General features: G+C 29.9%; 7 protein-coding genes across 16 annotated transcripts; 3 read left to right on the forward strand and 4 right to left on the reverse strand.

Moving 5' to 3' along the window:
* The first annotated feature begins 295 nt into the window (after positions 1-295).
* Positions 296-1,407, forward strand: RpS26 (ribosomal protein S26). Its single transcript, XM_035879521.2, has 3 exons — positions 296-457; positions 831-1,139; positions 1,304-1,407. Exons 1-3 carry the CDS (start codon positions 455-457, stop codon positions 1,334-1,336), a joined length of 345 nt encoding a protein of 114 aa, XP_035735414.1. The 5' UTR covers positions 296-454; the 3' UTR covers positions 1,337-1,407.
* LOC118447507 (PEST proteolytic signal-containing nuclear protein) lies at positions 1,384-2,989 on the reverse strand. Of its 2 annotated transcripts, none has more exons than XM_035879520.2 (3): positions 2,874-2,989; positions 2,089-2,291; positions 1,384-2,028 (listed from the first exon to the last, which is right to left on the reverse strand). In XM_035879520.2, the coding sequence occupies exons 1-3, from the start codon at positions 2,908-2,910 to the stop codon at positions 1,786-1,788; spliced, it is 483 nt and encodes a 160-aa protein (XP_035735413.1). In that variant the 5' UTR covers positions 2,911-2,989; the 3' UTR covers positions 1,384-1,785. The 2 variants fall into 2 exon arrangements, with proteins under 2 accessions (XP_035735413.1, XP_085516620.1); XM_085660494.1 differs by lacking the exon at positions 2,874-2,989 and adding an exon at positions 2,806-2,852 and having other exon boundaries at positions 2,089-2,307.
* A 575-nt stretch (positions 2,990-3,564) lies between these two features.
* On the reverse strand, positions 3,565-6,517 carry blw (ATP synthase subunit alpha blw, mitochondrial). The gene is made up of 8 exons (XM_035879500.2): positions 6,340-6,517; positions 5,873-5,986; positions 5,386-5,735; positions 4,956-5,312; positions 4,496-4,877; positions 4,272-4,416; positions 4,067-4,184; positions 3,565-3,970 (listed from the first exon to the last, which is right to left on the reverse strand). Exons 1-8 carry the CDS (start codon positions 6,403-6,405, stop codon positions 3,856-3,858), a joined length of 1,647 nt encoding a protein of 548 aa, XP_035735393.1. The 5' UTR covers positions 6,406-6,517; the 3' UTR covers positions 3,565-3,855.
* Positions 6,518-6,531: 14 nt separating this feature from the next.
* Positions 6,532-17,365, reverse strand: Art4 (arginine methyltransferase 4). 4 transcript variants are annotated; one of them, XR_014983784.1, is made up of 9 exons: positions 16,686-17,365; positions 16,064-16,204; positions 15,439-15,933; positions 15,086-15,352; positions 14,731-14,953; positions 14,344-14,630; positions 13,941-14,077; positions 13,483-13,726; positions 6,532-6,550 (listed from the first exon to the last, which is right to left on the reverse strand). XR_014983784.1 is itself a non-coding variant. In XM_035879501.2 (8 exons), exons 1-8 carry the CDS (start codon positions 16,816-16,818, stop codon positions 13,598-13,600), a joined length of 1,812 nt encoding a protein of 603 aa, XP_035735394.1. In that variant the 5' UTR covers positions 16,819-17,365; the 3' UTR covers positions 12,820-13,597. The 4 variants fall into 4 exon arrangements, 3 of the variants coding, with proteins under 3 accessions (XP_035735394.1, XP_035735395.1, XP_035735397.1); XM_035879501.2 differs by lacking the exon at positions 6,532-6,550 and having other exon boundaries at positions 12,820-13,726; XM_035879502.2 differs by lacking the exon at positions 6,532-6,550 and having other exon boundaries at positions 12,820-13,708; positions 16,686-17,363.
* On the forward strand, positions 7,143-12,661 carry Gbeta5 (guanine nucleotide-binding protein subunit beta-5). Of its 6 annotated transcripts, XM_085664890.1 has the most exons (7): positions 7,143-7,449; positions 7,687-7,718; positions 7,779-7,896; positions 8,109-8,245; positions 8,312-8,430; positions 8,534-8,891; positions 8,993-12,661. In XM_085664890.1, the coding sequence occupies exons 2-7, from the start codon at positions 7,692-7,694 to the stop codon at positions 9,320-9,322; spliced, it is 1,089 nt and encodes a 362-aa protein (XP_085521016.1). In that variant the 5' UTR covers positions 7,143-7,449; positions 7,687-7,691; the 3' UTR covers positions 9,323-12,661. The 6 variants fall into 6 exon arrangements, with proteins under 6 accessions (XP_085521016.1, XP_035735406.1, XP_085520857.1 ...); XM_035879513.2 differs by having other exon boundaries at positions 7,687-7,896; XM_085664731.1 differs by having other exon boundaries at positions 7,143-7,394; positions 7,687-7,896.
* A 205-nt stretch (positions 17,366-17,570) lies between the features above and the next one.
* On the forward strand, positions 17,571-18,576 carry Xrcc2 (X-ray repair cross complementing 2). The gene has a single exon (XM_035879515.2). The coding sequence runs from the start codon at positions 17,755-17,757 to the stop codon at positions 18,574-18,576; it is 822 nt and encodes a 273-aa protein (XP_035735408.1). The 5' UTR covers positions 17,571-17,754.
* Positions 18,577-18,598: 22 nt separating this feature from the next.
* LOC118447498 (sec1 family domain-containing protein 2) lies at positions 18,599-21,522 on the reverse strand. Its single transcript, XM_035879498.2, has 10 exons — positions 21,071-21,522; positions 20,755-20,997; positions 20,391-20,669; positions 20,129-20,314; positions 19,811-20,068; positions 19,601-19,729; positions 19,292-19,520; positions 19,096-19,204; positions 18,873-19,016; positions 18,599-18,812 (listed from the first exon to the last, which is right to left on the reverse strand). The coding sequence occupies exons 1-10, from the start codon at positions 21,266-21,268 to the stop codon at positions 18,599-18,601; spliced, it is 1,989 nt and encodes a 662-aa protein (XP_035735391.2). The 5' UTR covers positions 21,269-21,522.
* Positions 21,523-21,534: the final 12 nt, after the last annotated feature.

Below are 21,534 nucleotides of genomic sequence, written 5' to 3' on the forward strand. Positions count from 1 at the left end.
AGACATCGCAATACAGATCTAGGGTGAAAACTAGTGATACCATTATTAAAACGGACGAAAATACAAATTAATTTTATAAATGGGATACTTGTAATTTTTTTCATATTTATAATATTAAAATCATAGAATGAATATAATTATTGTAAATTAAAATATTATAATAAATGTAATAGTGATTTTTTGGTCGTCAAGTTGCTCTTTGAATCATTTCTATTTATAATTATTTTTTATGTTTAATTACGTCTTTTCATTTTTATGTCAAAGAAACGGCTCCAAAATTAATTATAAGATTATATTATTTCATTTAAAAAGACGTAGAGAACATGAATATCGTTTTAAATAATTTGTAGAAAATTAGTTAACCGGAAGTGAACTTTATTTTGACTCATTCACATACTCTGCATCAGTGTCGTATGCTATTTCCGATCTTTCCTTCTGTGACTGTTGAGGCAAAATGGTTAGTTGTTTTATTTATCATCTAAAATTTTACAGAATTGTTATTCTTTTAAGAAATTTTTAAAGATTAAAGTTTTTTAAACATTCGTAAATGCTAAATAAAATCTGAAAATATTTTTATTTTATCTAACGTGTCATTTTGCAAAAAAAAAAAAAAAAAGGAAAAAAACAAATAGCAAACCATGTGGTTTTTACAGTAAATCTGTCAATTTAATAATATACGTTCCATATATTAGTGTTTTAAATAAAAATAAATATTTTAATGATAAATATAAGATCATTGAGCCTATATTAATGTAAATACCTAATCCTTATTAGAAGAAAAACATTAAAATACACTGAACAATAATGTAGGAAATATTTTATCTTTGCAGACTTGCAAACGCAGAAACGGTGGACGTGCTAAGCATGGCCGTGGCCATGTAAATCCTGTACGCTGTACTAATTGTGCAAGATGCGTACCAAAAGATAAGGCAATCAAAAAATTTGTCATTCGCAATATCGTAGAAGCAGCTGCTGTAAGGGATATAACAGAAGCCAGTCAATATCCATCTTATCAACTTCCCAAACTTTATGCTAAGTTACACTATTGTGTCTCCTGTGCTATTCACTCTAAAGTGGTCCGTAATAGATCTAAGGAAGCTAGACGTATTAGGACACCTCCTGTGCGGAATTTCCCAAGGGTAATTATAAGATAATTACAAATTTTATTTAAATAAAAAATAGAATATTTAACATTCGTTAATTATTAATACATTACTTGTATAATTATTCAAAGACAAATAAAAATTAAAATCGTGTATTGATTATTAATTGTCGATTGTTAAAAACTATCTTTAATTTTTAGGATTTACGCCAAGGACAGCAAAACAGAAAATAATTTTTCTATGTAAGAATTTAAAATAAAAATAAATGTAACAAAATCAATCAAATAAAAATCCACACATTTTATTTGCCCTATACTTCATAAATTACAGAATAAATATACACTTTATTGCTCTTCAAGGATATTTTCATGTAGACACACAATAGAAGAGTAAAGTATGAATAAGCAAAGAGATACAATTATTTTTGAAAATCATAGTGACCGTGATGTGAAGAAGCAAATTGAACACATAGTTTCAGCACTAATTTTTTATACTAATAGATATTTTTGAAGTTGACTTGACAACAAATTCAGAAATAAAACAACATAATTTTACTTTCATTACTTACATAATAAAACACAAGTTATGTATAATTTCATATAGAAGATCTAATAAATTTTGTGATTCAGATTAAATTAATGTACAATTAACAACAAAGTTGAGAAGTAGATTAAATAAGGAATCATTTATTAGCTTCTTCCATCGCTTTCTTCAGTGTTTTCTCAAAAATCTTTTTTGAGTCACAAAAACCTTGTTTTGTTTTCCCAAATGAATTTGGTCCTGCAGAGGTAGGCGTTTCTCTTCCAATATTTCGCATTCTCATTCTGGCTTCTGCTGGCATTTCTTCTGGTTCATCCTCTTCGTCTGCGTTAAATACAGATGCCACTGTAGGTCTCTGTACTACAGTAGTTTTTGTGGCAGAGTTCTAAAAGGGCAATCAATTATATATAACATCATATATACCGTATATAAATAATATACTTACAGATACGGAACCCAATTTGATCTGAATTCCCTTTTTTTGATCAGCACCAGTTTGCCTTTTTCCAAACCCAAATGCAAGTTTCTGTTTCTTGACGTCACCATGGCCAAAGTTGCCAGATTCACAGTGGTCATCTGATCTTAGCGGTGAACGATCCCTTCCTCTGCTGTCCCCTCTGGTGTCCTCTGCTCTGTAGACACTTGACCCTGACAACGTCAAACACTGGCAAAGTTCAGATCAAGTTAAACAACTTTGATTATTTAGCCAGAAATCTTTATGCAACATGCTTAGTACAACTTTCTTGTCCTATAAATAATGTAATATAAATTATTCTTATACGTTAAAAACAAGTTAATCTATAAAAATTTATCTAATTGAAAATTATATTTTTATCATACAATTTATAAAATATGTTAAGAATTGTTTTATCATCGATCATAAATCTTATTTATTGACAATATTACGTCGTTACTTTGTCAATATACAGATTCGAGACAGTTTAATTTGTACGATAAATGTACGTAAATGTCGACATCAAGCACCGATTAAATCGGATCTTTTAATTTTCTATATATTACTTAAGCAAAATTTCTTTCATAAAGATAATAAATAGATGAAAAATAAGAAAACTCATTTCGGCACATAAAACTTTCGATGGTCAATCATCTAATATTATATTCCAATAACGCAGTTCTAAATGTAAAATTTAAGTACTCTTACCAATAACATGGAATACAACTAGTTATATTCAACTTAAATAGTAAAATTATAAATAAAATGAATAAAACCTTTTCTATATTCGTCCCCAGGATTCCTCTTAGACATTTTTTAGCTTTCCTTGTTTCCGGAACGAGAACGATTGATCCAAAGTAACCTAAAAATCATTACTTCAGTTACTTTGGTATAGATATAACAGAAACAGTACTAGCAACATTAGAATAATTTCATACTAGATTTCAAAATTCTTTGAATTTTATATTCAATAATTTAATTCAATAATGATTATATCTTTGAGATATTCAGGATAATTGTAACAATAATTATTTTTCTTTTATTAATTATAATATCCATAATAAAAATTATAATTACTTTTATGAAATATGATAAAATCTTGTAACTAGTTACTGATTGGTTGTTTAAAACTGATTTTTAAGTTAAGATAATGATGCCAATTCATCTATTCAAATATTAAATGTTACTGTCTTCTTTCCAAATTTAGCAGAAACAACATATAATACTTGCCAAACAATTTCAAAATCACAAATTAGAAATTTATGTCAAATAATGCGCCATCTTGTGTCATATTTTGAAAGTAATAAGTACCTCTTTTTTTAATTACTTAACTACTATCAAAAACATCAATACGAATATTAAAAAGGATTGGAAAATTTCTCCATAAAAATGAAAGTCGTCAAGGTCGGAAAAGGATATACAAGGAAATTAATAATTTGAAAAAAATTTTGGATTTTATTATTTATACCATTATAAAACTTCTCGTGTAATTTCGTAAATATTTCTCAAGAGAAGTATATTTAAATCATAACAGAAATAGTAAGTTAATTTATACTGAAATTATATTTTCCTATCGTCTATTATGACTATCGCATTTATTGTATGGACTTGGAATTGTTAATAACATTTATCATAAGCAGACGATATACATTGGTGACACTTTTTATATCAATGTATTTCACCTGTGCACTGAACTTGCTTAGTAAAGAATGTTCATTTAATTGTCTATACTGATACTTAAATATGTTTAACAATCATTTACGATGAGAATGATGCAAGGAAGTCAGTGACAACCTTCTTTAACTTAGCGTCAGATGCTTCACTGATGGTGTTTTCCTTTGCAATAGTACCTAGGAGATCTTGTTGTGTAGACCTATTGTATAAAACAAGATTAAATCAAATTATTGAATCTATATAATTGTACTTGACAGAAATTGATTATTAGAATATTTTAAAAAACATTATTTACCTAATATGAGCAAGGAATTCTTTTTCGAAGGCAGTAATTTTCGATGGTTCCATTTTGTCAAGGTAACCGCGGACACCACAGTAGATAACTGCAACCTGTTCTTCAATTGCCATAGGCACTAAAATATATTATAAAAATAATATTATTACAAATGACAAAACTTGATAAAAAAAAAAAAATCGTATATCTTATGATATAGTTTTACCATATTGTCCTTGCTTTAGAAGCTCAGTCAATCTCACGCCACGATTCAACAATTGTTGAGTTGCAGCATCCAAATCAGATCCGAACTGTGCAAAAGCAGCTACTTCACGGTATTGAGCCAATTCTAATTTCATAGAACCGGCAACCTATAACAACAATGAGTATTTAATGTTATAACGGTATAATTATTAATCATTTTGCTCTATTTAAAATATTATACAGCACCTGCTTCATGGCCTTGGTTTGAGCAGCAGATCCGACCCGGGATACAGACAGACCAACATTAATAGCTGGTCGGATACCTTTGTAGAACAATTCAGTTTCCAAAAAGATTTGACCATCAGTAATAGAAATGACATTGGTTGGAATATAGGCAGATACATCACCAGCTTGAGTTTCAATGACAGGTAATGCAGTTAAAGAACCACCACCTAAACTTTCATTCATTTTGGCAGCTCGCTCTAAAAGACGCGAATGAAGGTAAAATACATCACCAGGGTAAGCTTCGCGACCTGGTGGTCTCCTTAGTAGCAAAGACATTTGTCGGTAGGCAACGGCCTGTTTCGATAAATCGTCATAAATAATTAAAGCGTGTTTTCCATTATCTCTGTAAAAAGAAAGATTAAGATATTATTTAATCATGAAATTATAATAGACATATTACGGCTTATTAACTTTATCTTACCTAAAGAATTCTCCCATGGCACAACCGGAATACGGTGCCAAATACTGTAAGGGAGCAGCATCAGATGCGGTGGCGGAAACGATAATAGTATAATTAATAGCTCCACTGTCAGTCAATCGTTTGACAATTTGAGCAACAGTAGATCTCTTTTGACCAATAGCAACATAGATGCAATATAATTTCTTTTTTTCTTCACCACCATCATTGAAACGTTTTTGATTGATAATAGTATCAATGGCAAGGGCAGTTTTTCCAGTTTGTCTGTCACCAATAATCAATTCACGCTGTCCTCTACCGATAGGTACCAAAGAATCTACAGCCTTGATTCCAGTTTGCATAGGTTCCCTTACGGATACTCTATAAAAATATATACATGTCATAAACATATAGTCATTGGACTTATATATAATTGTTAATTTAAATATATTACCTAGGAATGATACCTGGGGCTTTGGTACCAATGCGGAATCTCAGTTTGCTGTTTAATGGTCCTTTACCATCAATGGGATTACCCAAAGCATCAACAACACGTCCTAATAATTCTTCCCCAACAGGAACATCCACAATAGCTCCAGTACGTTTTACAACATCTCCTTCCTTGATATGCCTATCATTACCAAAGACGACAACACCAACATTATCAGGTTCCAAATTCAAAGCCATACCCTTTAGACCTGAACTGAATTCCACCATCTCATCTGCCTGAATATTCTTTAAACCATAAACACGAGCGATACCATCACCAATGCTAAGTACCTTGCCTGTTTCTTCAAGATTAGCCTAAAATTTTATTATTATTAGAATCTAATAATTAAATATAAATATTAGATATAAATAAGAATTTCATAACAAATTCTCATAAATATTATCGTATAATTAAAAGAATGAATAATTAGTCAACTATAAGATAGACATACCTTTGGAGCAGAGCCAAGGATACGTTCTTCCAGAATGGAAGAGATTTCTGCAGAACGACGACTACAGGATACATGGTATTTACGAGATGTAACTGTGACAGCAGGCCAATTGACCTAAAAAAAGAAATAGAAATATACTTGAAGTATTCATATATCTCTATCTGTTCATAAGTCTTCATATATCTACTCCCTAAATGTTTATTACATAACTTAACAGTCCTCCTCTCTTTACATAATACATAATACCCTACAAACGATGTTTATAAAAATACTGTTATTTTTTAATGCTTTTACATGAAGAATACCTTTTTTATAGAATATAATATTCTGTAAAAGACATTATTAAGTATCCTAAAATTGTGGAAACGTGTAATGAACAAATATAAAATGTCGGCGCTATCGAGAATTTCTCCCGCGGCTTTGAAATAATTTGACACAAGTGATTCTTGCTTTTTTTAAGAAATTACCTGAATCGTAGCATTTGGCAATTGCCTCGCCAAAGAGGAGGCCAGACGTAGAGATAGAAGAGCCATCTTGATACGTTGAAAGCCCGTCAACCGGACCACGAATTCAATGAGGAAGAATGATAAAGACGGCGACGAGCAAAAGTACGTCCTGTCTAACCCCACTCTATCGTTCGAGCACAGGAAATCTACATTCATCGACCTGCGCTGTAACCTCGAATCCAGAAAATTTTTTAATTTTCAATGAACAACGAATTATAAAATAACTTTTAAAGTTTAATATCGTTGTTTTACTTAGTAATTACAATTTTTTAAATAAATATTTTTTTCTTATTTATAGGCCAAAAATATAAATAATCTATAAATTGGTCTGGCTTGGAGGTTAACAGTAATATCCGTTCCAGTTGTATAATCAAAACGCGCTAAATTCAAATAATATAGAGATTACACAGAAACTGTCGGTTAATAAATATCTACGCAAGATCCATATTTCTTATAGAGAGTTATACAATTTTAAATTAAACTTATTAAATGATACTGTCCACAATCTACAATATGTATGTATAGACTATGCATATTTGTTTTTTTAATAATAATCGTACTTGATTGTCATTTCTTTAATTTCTTTGATATAGTAATTATATCCTATATCATATATGTACATACATATATATATATGTATACATTCTTAAAATTTTTTATTAATCTAAAATTAATTTTTATTAATGATATGTAAAACGAATATATAATAGTAACTTTGTGACCGAACAATATTGCACAAATTGTAAAATAACTCGCCCTTCAAATCTAAAATGGCGATTGGCTAAATGAACTGGAAGTTTTAAGATGATCTTGAACAATGTTGTAGTAACTTTATTGGTTTCGTGAAAAAAAGTATTAATAATAATGAATATGTCATATATTAGAAAAATTAATAAATTCTTTTGGATAGAAAGTGTAAATGTATTTTTGTCATTAAAAGTCAACGTGTTTAGATAAAGTTTGACTAGTTATGAAAGCGTTATTACACCGGCGTCAAGATTTGTTATTGTGAACTAGTATTGATTATCATTGATGACCGCTTTTTAATCTTATCAAAATTTATAAAAAAACGTAACAATTATTAAAGATTAAATGATATTTCGGAAAAAGCTATATCATATATATATATATATATATATATATATATATATATATATAGAAATATAAAAACCTTGTAGTTAATAATTTATGTAAGAAACTTGTCAATTTTTTATTTTCATAACAAATAATAATATATCTCACAAATTGTAACTAATATATGAATACAAAAATTTAATGAAGAAAAAAAAATGAAAAAGGTTGTTATAGATGGAATGCTAATAGTTGCTGATATAAGACAAGTAAGTGAAGAAATAAGCCCATATGGATTGATCTGTGATTATTCTAAACTAATCTTCAAGAATCTCCTAAATATGGACTCTGTTAATGAACCGGAACACATTAATAAGCTGGTTAAAGAGGCAGAGAGTTTAAAAATACGTTTAGAGGATGAACGACAAAAGCTAAATGATGTTACTCGTAACTATCTAAAATATATAATTAAAGATAAATTATTTTCATGTTTATTTCTACATTCTATAAAATTATATTATATAAAAATGAGGTATGTTGAGAGAATGATTATGATTTAAAAAACCATATTAAAGAACAATATACTATGTTATATTTTCTTATTTCTATATATTATAAGAATTAACATCATGTATAAATTTAAATATTATATCTTTTAGTTGCTAGTGTAGCTGATCGATTGGAAGGAATAAACTGCATAAATGTAAAACCTCGACGTGTTTTGAAAGGCCATCAGGCAAAAGTTCTTTGTTCTGATTGGTCTCCTGATAAGCGTCACATTGTCTCTTCTTCTCAGGTACATATTTTAATTTTTATTTTGCACATTTTTACATTTTCCATATATCTATAAATCATCTTTTAGGATGGCAAAATGATAATATGGGATGCTTTCACAACAAATAAGGAGCATGCAGTTACAATGCCTACAATATGGGTAATGGCATGTGCTTATGCTCCTAGTGGTGCTTTAGTAGCATGTGGGTACGTCTACAAATATAATACGTCTATATAATTTAAATTAACCTTTTAGAGAGAGAAAGAGAGAGATAGAGAAAATGTAAATTATTTCAATTGATTTTTACAGGGGATTAGATAACAAAGTAACAGTTTATCCATTGAGTTTAGAAGACGATGTTACAACTCGTAAAAAAACCGTTGGGACTCACACATCGTATATGTCATGTTGTGCATTTCCCAATAGCGATCAACAAATTTTAACGGGAAGCGGTGATAGTACATGCGCTTTATGGGATGTTGAAAGTGGTCAATTACTTCAAAGTTTTCACGGACATTCTAGCGACGTTATGTCAATTGATTTAGCACCGAGCGAAACTGGCAATACATTCGTATCTGGTAGTTGTGACAAAATGGTTTTAATTTGGGATATGCGTAGCGGACAATGTGTTCAAAGCTTCGAAGGACATCAGTCCGATGTTAATTCGGTATGAATATAACTTCGGTATAAATTTAATTAACTCATAATAATATTCCAATTGATAGATAAATATATTACGATTAATCGAATTGTTTTATTTTTTTATAGGTAAGATTTCATCCAAGCGGCGATGCAGTAGCAACAGGTTCCGATGATGCTACATGCCGACTCTTTGATTTACGTGCTGATAAAGAAGTAGCTATTTATGCAAAAGAGAGTATCATATTCGGAGCGAATACAATCGACCTCAGTGTAAGTGGACGTTTATTGTTTGCTGGTTATAATGATTATACAGTAAACATATGGGATACTCTAAAGTGCCAAAGAGTAGCACTTTTATATGGACACGAAAATCGTGTGTCTTGTTTGAGAGTTTCACCGGATGGTACTGCCGTTTCAACTGGAAGTTGGGATTCGACATTACGTGTTTGGGCTTAAATTTTATTTAATCTCTTTCCTAATGCTTACTGACACTTGAAAACATGTACTCTTACACACGCCTTATGTTTAATTACGGCGTAATTGAAGGTACTGTTATTAATCACATATGTATTAGCATGCAATTGAAAATAATAGATGCCATTAATCGTTAGATAGTTATAAATATACCATAGTTGATCATTAAAATTTATTATGTTAGGCTGGCCCTAATTTATAAGAGATCAAAGAGATAGAGAATATTTATTTCATTGATTGTATAAAGTGTGTTACACATTATGTGAAATCAAATAAAGATTAGATTAATGAAATCTATTTTACCTTGGTATTGTTCGATCGAAGAAGAATTCTCGAAATACCTAAGAATAAAGAAAAGGTGAAATAGTAAAAATCGTATGTACCGCGCACCATATAATTTTGTCTCTTATTGACAAATACAATATCTCGTTTGATTCATATTCGGGCGTACACTGTTGTATAATTATTCATTATTTACTACATCGCCGTTGAATTTCAGTCGTAGTGTGAAACGGCGTATCATTCTCACACAGATCAATTCCACAACCGGCTTATTTAAAAAACAAAAAAAAACAAAAAACAAAAAAAAAATTGCTCGAACGAGATTAAATAACGAGCCGGCTAGGTAAAATTTCAACTTAATTTATTAATTCGACAGATATAAATATCATTATTACTAAATCGCCTGTCATCAATAATTTTATATAATTCTTAACTTGCGGTAAAACGAAGTCATGGAACGTAATAGAGTTCCGTGTACATTCTTGTCGTTTCGGACAGTATAAAAAAGAACACTCGCGGAATACAAACATGGTGGAGGGAGATCGATGAAAGCAAAAGTAAAAAAATCCTATTATAAAAGGTAATTCATGGAACCAGTATTATTATGCAAACAGCGATTAATCGACACGATTTGTCTAGAATTGCACCGTCCTTAAAGTTAACGGAATAGTTATTCCGTTTTGCTGAGCCGAAGATGCAATTTCGACACATTTATATACAACGTGTCTCGGAGATTAAATGATCTCCCATTAAAATTCATTTACGAAGAAAATGCAAAAAAAAAAAAAAAAGAAAAAATCCTTTGTAGTCTGTGTAGACATTTATAAAATTTTTCTAACAGACTTATCAGGGTAGATTAATTACAAAGAATTAGAACACTATAATGTGTTTGCTACCAAAAATATAGGAAACAAATTAAAGCCAAAAAGCTGTCAGAGTATTTACAATTAATAATCGAGCACGACGGATGTTTATATAGGTAAATAACAAAATTGATGTTCAGTCGGTGCAATTCAAAATTGCTCGTGATATAATGCGCCGTATAAATAAACCTCATTAATGTAATGGATGCAAAAAATACTACGCGTATTCGTCACACACGCACGAAGGCTATACATACAAATGGCGCGTGCATACTAATTGTAATCGTATTGGATGGTGCACATGTGTCGCGTATGCTTCTAACACACGCACGCTTTCGAGTGGGCTCTTCTTACGTTGAAAAATACAATGATAATGTTGATGATAAAAGTCAATGAGGATGACACATTAATGATAATGAAATTATTATTACAATTGAAATTCGTTTATCAAATCACGCTATTAATCAAATATCTTGAAATGAATCAATATCTAAGTAATCAATACACTTTCAAAGAGCCACATTTAATCATATAATACTATTTTTAATAAAGAAAAAAGAAATAAACGCAGTACTACCAAAATAAATTCTAATTTTTAACGATATTCTTTTCTCGAGCATATCGGACATGCAACATGATAAATCATATTCTCACACGAAAGTAAAAGTTAGATTAGCGTTCGACCGAATATCATTATAATATTTTGGAAGCACATTAGTGTAATTTATAAAAATGGAAAAGTGATAAGTTTTTACAGCATAACAAATTGAAGTTATTTGTTGTAGCTGCCAAAGGAAGAAAGGACATAAAAAGAAAATTTATATCATCTTTTTGTACTATTTTGTACTAAGATTTACTAAAGATCGTATTCATATCAACCATCACAGAGGAAGTAGAGATGTAATTAATTACATTAGTAATTAGAATGAATTTATATAAGTTATCTATACCATAAAATACTAAATAATTATTATTTTGAACACAATTCTAACCTTTTCCCTTCGTGTATTTATGTACCTACCAGATGATATTTATGAGACAAATAGTATCCATCTCCTCAAAGTATGCCAAATACACTCAAGCTAGTTTCTTTTATATATATATATAAATATATATAAAACCAATGTAAACATATAAAAACAAAAAACAAAACAAAAAAAAGGAATATTTTGTTTTTTGTAATTTAAATTATAATATTTTATAGAAACAATAGCTTGATGCAATTGTTAATACTATGAACGATGATAAATACTATCTTTATTTCTATTAACCAATGATTTATAGATGTTATAAAACAATGGATAATATTAATAATGAGCATCACCATACTTGCGCTAGACTTTTTAAATGAATGTATAAATTGCATGTAATTATGAAACAAATTGAAAAAAAAAGAAAAAAAAAAAGACAAAAAAAATAGAATGAAAATATCTACTACTTGCATCGCTTCCTGAGATGTCACATTAACTTTCAGTCATTGTATTGCAATTATATAAAAAGAAAAACTATGCGCACTCACACAAATATACAATGATGACGTTGAAAGCAATACTCAGAAAAGCAACAAAAAGTTTTATAATTTTCTTTTGGTTATCCATATCTTTCAAATATTGCTTTTAGTATAATCATTTTCTTAGAAAAAAGAATGGAAGAGAAGCAGGCTTTTATGTTATGTACAACAAATCATACAATATTAGAAGCACTTGTGGAATGCCAGATACAAAGTAATATGAGTATTCGATATTTGATGCAATTATAAATTATATATATATTTTTTCCTTTTTTTCTTTTTTATTATTATGGAAGAACACGCTATAGATAAAAAAAGAACCTACTACATTTTTATCATGCTTAGGTTTTGGATACATTACTGTAAATCAGTTCCTCGTGTTAACATGAATTTAAGCACCCTAAATACTGATACAATAAACTATAATGTACATTATATTATTATAAAATACGTACACATACATATATATGTACATGTACTAGTAATAGTCTTAAAAAATGTTTTATGCAAAATTAAGTTTTAGAAAGTTTTATCAGACTGTATTCTATAAATATTTAAGAAGAATGGTAACATACAATGTAAGTTGGATATAACCAAATTTAAAGATAAGTTTATAAATTATGCACCTATTCATGCAAAGTTTACTCTACAAAATGCAAATAAAAAAAAATTGTAAAATTTGTTTACAGTTTAAAATATAAACAGTATTATAAGAATATGAGGAACGAAATATGTGTATATATATATATATATATATATATATATATATATATATATATATATATATATTTAAATATTTAAAATAATTATATAATAAATTCTGCCACAGAGTGCTTAATATTGTATGCTTATCAGATTATTGCTCTTTGCACTTTGCAAAACGTTAAAAATGTTGTTTTCTATTCTACGAGTTGTGTAAAAGTCGTTTGAAAACCAGTTATGCCAACAACTAATCGATGTACAATCTCCGATATCTTGCTGGTACTAAAAATTTTAAAGTCTTTTAAAGGAAAAGACAAGAAATCACAACACGATTTATGATCGATCTACATTCCTTACAAATTACTGATGTATAGACCATATTAGGACTTGGTAAAATAGTAAGGCGTAGAACGCTGCATACGGTAAACTGTATTGTCGTTAAAAAATATTATATCTTCCTGGATATATTTGGCAAGCGTGCACACTTCAATCTGGAAGATCCGATCTTCAAGGGGCGATGAAATAAAAGATGACAGTACAAAATATTGACAGCTACGAGGGGATGGCTCGCAATCTCCTCCAACGTGCCTCCCATTGAGAATTATTTCTTCCAGAACCCCAACCAAATCCAAATACAGAATCAACTGTAGGCTTACTCAAATAAGCGACATTGTTACCGCTATGATCAAAATGTGGTTCAAGACTGGTTAAATCAACTGCATGTAAAATTCGAACGGCAGACGCGAGTCGAAGCTTGCTGGCTGGCGAACTAAACACCAACTTACGACTTTGCTTATTGTTGCCCTTGTCACCAGTGTTGCTAGAATTGCTATGGCGAGGATCATTCTGTAACTGTTTTACTTTGCGAGAATACTCGGTGCAAAATGATTTTGCCATAGATCATTGCCGGTAAGTCTGAGGTGATATGCCGTTTCCAGGTGTCACGTAATCACCAATCATTAAACTTGGATTTACCGGATAATGCGACGTATTTCCAAGGACCAGCGATTGCTGGAAAGTAACACCAAGCTGTAGCGCGAAAGACACGCAGGCAGGTACACGCTTTAGTATCTTTTTATAAATTAGGATAAAGTACCTAGCGAGCCATTTACTTGTTTCAATTGAATGTTTTGCATTATATTTGAGTGTTTCTGTTTCAAAAAATGTATTATTATATAATAGTAAAAGCATCATAGAGAAAATAGCTCGCTGGAGAAAACAATCAGTAATATGTTACACTCACAGTAGCTGGAGATGTAAACATATTAGGCGTGATTCCACCACCTATCAATTGTGCTGCCTGCGTACTAGTAGCCGTACCTCCTACTCGACCACGTCCGGTACTTGATATCGAACCAGGATGAATATTAGGTTGGCCACCTAAGCACAAGTTTAGATTTTATTATTATTATTATTATTATTATTATTATTATTATTATTATTATTATTAATTATACAAAATATTTATTATTAAATATCATATTTGCTTTTTAACTAAGTAACCCATTTTTTACTTACACATATCTCGAATCAATCTAAAACTTTATTAGATCAATATCTATGAAATATTATTAGTAGAATACAGAAGAATGTCTTATATCGCTATAGGTTGTAAATATTGATTTTCGATCGAAATTAGATCTTACCAATTGCAAGTAAATTACTGGGATTAACTGCTGCACTTGTATCCATTGAGACCTCACCAAGACCATTGACCGACATGCCATTAACCATATTCACAGCCTGTCGAGCACCTTGCGCATCCAGAGTTGTCCAATAAGATTCACTAGGTGAAGTATTATTTAAGCCAGGTGGTGGTTGTGCTGCTGCTCCTGTATACCTAAAGTAAGGGTTCTTCAAGTCTAAAGTATTACTACTGCTTTCCATATTTGTCCCTTCAAGTTTCAGTTCTATTGTAACATCATAAGATTGCCTGCAATCAAGTATATCATTATTGCAATCAATTTTTAATCAAATTACTGAGAGAACAAGTACATTATTAAATGATACGTATAACATTTATTCGAAATTACCTTTTATTGGCAATAAGAATTACTTTTCCAGAAAGTAATTGTCCACTTTTACAAAACAATGGATTTTCAAGAAGACAACGCACTTGATACCAATGTGTAAGAGGCTCTGTAGGAGCAGTACTTAACCAAACTTGTTGAGTAGAACCAATAAATGCCACGTCAAACCAGAATGCAAGACCATGGCATGTACCACTTTCTAATATGTGAAAGTCAACATCTATATCTGAAAGATTCATAATTTACCACAAATCAGTTTGATACATTACATCTTATAAATCCATTTTTCTCGAGGGGAAAAAAAAAAAAAAAAAAAAAAGACGTAACAATATATAAAACAAACATTGTATAATCATACCTATTTTATGTAAATCAGTCTCATCAGCTGTCTGGAAATCTACGATATGCCTGACAGATTTAGCCATACAAATTCTTATATCAAAGGTATCAACAATAGGTTGGCGGAAATATTCTTTAATGGCATTATTTCGCATTGCAGAAAGATCTACACCATGGAAACATGTTTGGTACCAAAAATTGGCTTTATTAAATTGTTCCATATAAAGATTCTCATCAGAAAATGGCGCGATATGCAAGTCTCCTCTAGAAGGAAACATTCTTCCACCTATAAATAAGATGTGGCATGTCTCATATGAATTAAAATTATAAATGGATATATATAATAAGACTAAATAATGTAACTGTGATCACCTGGTACTAGCCATTTTTTAGCATGAAGATAAGTTTCAAGCATTCTTTCATTATATAACATGTAACCCATAGGTTCACTGACTATGCAATCAACATGTTCTGGTAGATCTATTTCTTCAATTTTTCCAGCTATGACTATAATCTTATCTGATAAATTATTAGCAGCTACTAGTAATTCTGCATGATTTGCCATGTTACTTGCTTCTACAGCGTATACTTTTTTTGCACCAGCCTGAATTGCAAAAAATGATAAAATGCCAGAACCAGCTCCTACATCTAACACAACTTTATCTTTAAAGTCTGATAAATTGCCAAGAATTGCACGTTGATAAGTGCTCGTTCTGATATAATCCTGCATCATATTTTGTTGCTGTGATAAATAACCATAAAATTGAAAATATTGCATGGCCGATGACTCCTCTGTTCTTTCATTAAATGCTGATATACCCTTTCCATTTTTCAGTTTTAATATTTGTGAATGAAAGTTTCGAAAGTCTATATAATTAAAAAATTATATTTTGCATTAGTATTTGTTAACTACGAAAGTGTACTGTTAACATATATATTAATGTAATACCAGGAAAAAAACTAATAACAACAGAACAGTATTTTTGTATCTATTCACCTGTTTCATTAGCAAATGTTATTAATAAGCTATCTGAATCCAATGTAAAAACATAACTTCGCGATGAAACTCTAGAGCATTCAGTAGTATGAGTTACAGGAAATTCCAATAATGAAACCTTTTCTCTTGCAGTGGAATCACCTGTAACATATTAAAACATAAAAAATGGTATTAAGAAATCAAAGAATAAATCAAAAGATGTACAATGAATTTTTATGAATAAATATATATCCTTGATGTATATTAAGTTGAAAATTAGCGTTTTTAGTTAAAGAAAAAAAAAAAGAAAAAAAAAAAAAAAAAAAAAAGAAAAAAAGAAAAAAAAAGAAAAAAGAAAAGAGGAAAAAAAGAAAGACTGCATATTTGGAAAGAAAAAAAGCGTGTCAAAACATAATACAAAAAGTAAATTTCAAGAAGAGAAAGAATCGATAGTTCAGAAACGTTTTCTAATGAGGACGAACAAGAGAAATAAAAGTATGAAAATATCAATACAAACGGGAAGAAGAATAAGGGAATAATGTATTCCGGTCGAGCGAGTGTGGTTATGTCGCCGCGAATAAACGCGTCAGCGTTGAGATCGTCGATCGAACGTTTTGGCGTTATTTTCAAAAGCGATAAATACCTAAGACGAGTTCGACGCTGAGGCCTTGCGGGTCATAATTAACGTTGAGCATGACCGGTTTATTATACTTTGGTATTGACTGTCCATTGTTTGACAAAGTCAATACTGTCACCGCGCGAAAGGTTTTCGCCATTTTTCGACAACCGCGTGTCGTTTTTGTGCGCCCCTACGAAAGACTCGGCCACCCGTTCGCTTCGCGGTGGCAGCTCGCGAGCCGCACGTTTTCCTTTTAAAGATAAAATAAATAATGAATCACCGTTCACGTACAGCCCAAGACCGAGCAAAAAACATGAAAAATTTCACCCGAATTCGCAATTTTCGAGTTCGCACATCGGACCATCGACCAACCACCCCTCGGCGCGGTTCGCACACGCGCACTAACCGCCTTCGATGCCCGAAGCCGAAAGGGAGATTTTACCGCCGATCTACCATTACTTCTATTTTTTTTTCTTTTCTTTTTTCTTTTTTTTTTTATGATCGTTTGTTTTTCTTTGCGCGTTTATTAATATTTAAAGATCGACAAAGATTATGGTATTCTCTTGAAATTTGTATTCTTTTTATTGTAAATTTATGCAAGTCATTTGACCGATGTAAATGAATTTGACAAATTATGTTAAAACATCGGTTTGTCGAAAGGAGGAAAAATGGCGGCTAGGTTGTTGCGTGAGACGCAGTTCGTCGTGCCGGGTCTATAATAGTATGTATAGTCTCCGAGTATATTGAAAGTTAGGGTAGTGTACAATGCTTGTCGTACCAAAGAAAAGAATCCGTATCCTAGATCAAATCCACCAGTTGGCGCAATCAGTTGTCTTATAATCTGGTCAATGATTAGCACTGGTTAGCACCAATCATCGATAGTGTAGTGTAGAATGCGTTCGCTAATTGGTGCATACATTTTGATTCTTCAGGAAATGGAAAAAGCTGTATTTTCATATAAATATAACTTCATGTATCATAGATTTCTTGTGATAAAAAAAAACAAAAATGATAATAACAAGAAATTTGAATATAAAGTATCATCGTGATTAATTAATACCTAAGACGATAAATAATAGAACATATAATTACAATGCAATCAAATCTCGAAAGTGGATTGCAATTAATTACAAGGTTAAGAAAAAATCTATGTGTTTCAGAGTTTGACGACACTCTTTTTTTTAACGGATTAAAAAATACGGACATTATAGAAATAACTGGAGATGTATCCAGTGGAAAATCACTTTTGTTAGCGAACATTCTTGCTAAGTGCATACTTCCTGATAGGTACGACGATATTCATGTTAAAGGTCTTGCAGCTTCAGCGATATTAATAAATACTGATTGTCATTTTCAAATATCAAAATTAGTTAAAATAATGACGACGATTGTGACTGATGTATATAAATCCATTGATATAAAGAAAGTAAATAATGAAACGATAAATAAAATTGTTAATGACGTGCTCGATAATTTAATTATAATTAATTGTTATGGAAATGATCAATTTCTATTAACATTACATACGTTAGAAAGTATATTATTTTGCAATGAAAAGATTGTAATTTTGGCAATCGATAGTATATCAGCATATTATTGGCAAACCAGAGAAAATAATGATATTAAGTCTCTAGATACCTACGTGATAAATTTAATAAAACTTATTCGAGCAACCACATCTCAATACAATGTTATAATGATTTATACAAGACCAAGTGCATTGACTATAAATGATATTAAGTCCATAAAATTTATTACTACAAATATTTTAAAAGAATTAAATTATATTATTCGCTTATTTAAAAATAATGATTCAGAAAAACATTTGTGCTTAATAGAGTCAAAAAAAGAAACAAGAACTATTAGCTTTATGATTAATACTGGTATTATTAAGTGGATAACAGAAAGAGATTAATTAAATATTTACACTTATAAATTTAATCTTTTATTCCCATTAAAAGGACTTCATTTACTATGTCTGATGGATTTAATAATCGAGATCCTGCTAGTGTTATGGAACAATTTGTTTTATATAGGGACACTATCTCTTGAACTTTCCTACTTTCTTCCGGTGTAATGCCACCAACAACATATATTAATATCCATGGGTTATCTGCAGGATGACGTTCTGCTTTGCTTTTCGAAAAAAGGCTATAACATAATAGTTTAGATATTATTTGGTCATAGATGAAGTATATTATATATACTTACTTGAAACTAATACTGGAATGCATTGATGTTGCGTGTAGATCATGAATTTTAGGTCTCTTTGGATTTATTATATCTTTAACTAATTGTTCTAATATACCAATATATTGAACCATTTCACTAGGATGAGGATCAGATACCAGAGATCTGTAATATAACAGAATTTAATTTATTCAATAGAATGTTTTGTCAAAATTAAGAAATGATGTGGTTTTAATGAAATTACACATAATTGCGCAATCCTTCTCGTTTTTTTGCTATATCATGTAGCATGGTGATAAAATGTTTTGCTGTCTTTATTGATATCTCTCTTGCAGATTCATCATCTGTGACTCCTAAATTAAATGATATTTGTTAAATTATCTTAAAACACGGGAATATAATTACTATTATTTTAATGAAAATTTGTTATTGATACAGACCTAATAACAATAAAATTTGTTGGTAAACTCCATTTGTAATATCTGTACTTTCATTAAAAACTTTCATGTCTTCATAGAAAGCCATAGAAAGGGATTCTTCTAAAAGCTGTTCTTGAGCAGGTGAAAAATGTATTTCTGTACCAGCAAGGGCATAAACATATATTAACAAAGCAAGAAGATTTTCAGTATCTAATTTTCTATCGTGTCGTGTTCTTATGATGTTGCTTAGCTAAAATGGATTTCATTTTATTTTGTATGTGTTCTGATAGTTTTGTAAATTAATTTAATCAAGAATAACTTAATAATTACTTGTGTTAATACACTTGAAGAATCTCTACTGACTGCTACATTTTGTGATATCAATTTTTCGATACTAAGAAGCAACTCTATCTGCATATTTTTATCTGATTTCAGTGACTGCACAATTGCCCAAATTATCTGAAAGTTCATAATAATAAAAGTTATTTATTAAGTTTTTAAGCATATTCTGAGCCCTATTAATATTAAAAATTACATCACTTGTAATTGTTTGCTGGATTCTAATGTAGAATATATCTCATTTTTATCCTGAAATTTGTACATTTGCTTTTCTAAACTATGGACAGAAACTCTTGTAGTTATTTTAGATTTAGGACTTCCTTTTGATGTTAAAATATTTTGAAGTAAATGATTTGCAGTTACAAGGACAGCTTGCTGTTTCTTTGAGATCAAGCTGTCAATCAAATTTTTATCAGTAGTTGCTAAGCATCCTGGTATTTCAATAAATGGTGCATCTATCTTAAAAGATAATATCGATAATATGTGATATAATCAATAAGCAAATATTCATATATTTACCATTGATTCACAAACGACCGGATTCATATTTACTGCAATATCATTGGTGTGGTTAGGCAAATGTGGTAAAATACATAACATCCTTGACAGAACTGAATTCGTATCATGACTAGTAACAGCACTTAAATCTAATGTTCTATCAATTAAAATTAAAGATATTCTGGACCCAGATGCTCCATTTAGTTTCTAATATAAAATTTAGTAACTCACACATATAAACGTAGAATTATTATCTTTTATATTTGATAAATTATATACTCACAGATCTACGTTTGATTGCTGCAGGTAAATTCTTTAATGTTTCTGCTATATAATCACTACATTTACCGATCGAATATATGTCTTCTATAATATCCAAATGATGAAAAAAGCTTTCCAAAGAGCTTACAAAATGATTTATGTACAATTCTGTTTCTTTAATTTTATTAGCATCAGGTATATGAATTGGTGGCATTAAATTTGCAAATGGTGGAGTAGTAAATATACTTCTGGTTAGAAGACTTATAAAAATGGGAACATAAATGATTTTTATGGAAATATTCTATAAAATAACATTTAGTTAATATAATATATATTTTCATAAAGTTGAGGAGTAATTTGTACATGAAATATCTCAAACAAATTACCTGCAAGAGATTTTTAGAATTTATGAAACTTTGTAAATCCTCTTTCATTTTTGTATAATTCTTTATTTCTTTATTTGATATATTATTATCGTAATTCATTGTTCTATAGTGTACAGTAGTGATAATAGTATAACTTTTAAATTCATTTTGTTCCATTATCATTTTAATAATATATTCATAAAAATTTGCATAAGCAGAAGTGGAAATAATCACAGCTTTTCCATCATTATTATCCTTTATATTCTGCATGAAAATATTCCAACAAATATATTTATGTCAATCTTATTTTCGTTGTTCTATACAAATATATACGTACATGTAAACTATAGGTAGCTAATTCATGTACAGAAAATGCTCCTGCAGTTTTTAATACAAGATATCCTTGATCACCTGTATGCCAGTGAAGACATTCTGTTGCTGCAGAATCTATAAAAACAACAGCTTCGTGTACCTCCATAAAAATACTCTTCCAACATTTATGTGTAAATTCTTCTACTTTATCAATGAAATTCATTTTTATTCCCTTATGTAAATACTTGTGTGTCACTTTCTTTTCCTTATTATTACAGATCTGTCAAATAGTTTAAATTGCACAAAATAACTTTTATTTTATCATATATTTATTTATATATGTATATAATTAAAGAAATAACAAAATCTATATCATCGAATCATTAATTGTATTATTATTCACAATAATTTTCACAATAAAAAAGTTTTTCACAATATTCTTCTTAATTCTCATTTTTGTTAAACATTTATTACTTGCTGTCGGTAATT

This window comes from Vespa mandarinia, chromosome 1, assembly GCF_050613455.1.
Source record: "Vespa mandarinia isolate Hongniang chromosome 1, ASM5061345v1, whole genome shotgun sequence".
NCBI lineage: Eukaryota > Metazoa > Arthropoda > Insecta > Hymenoptera > Vespidae > Vespa > Vespa mandarinia.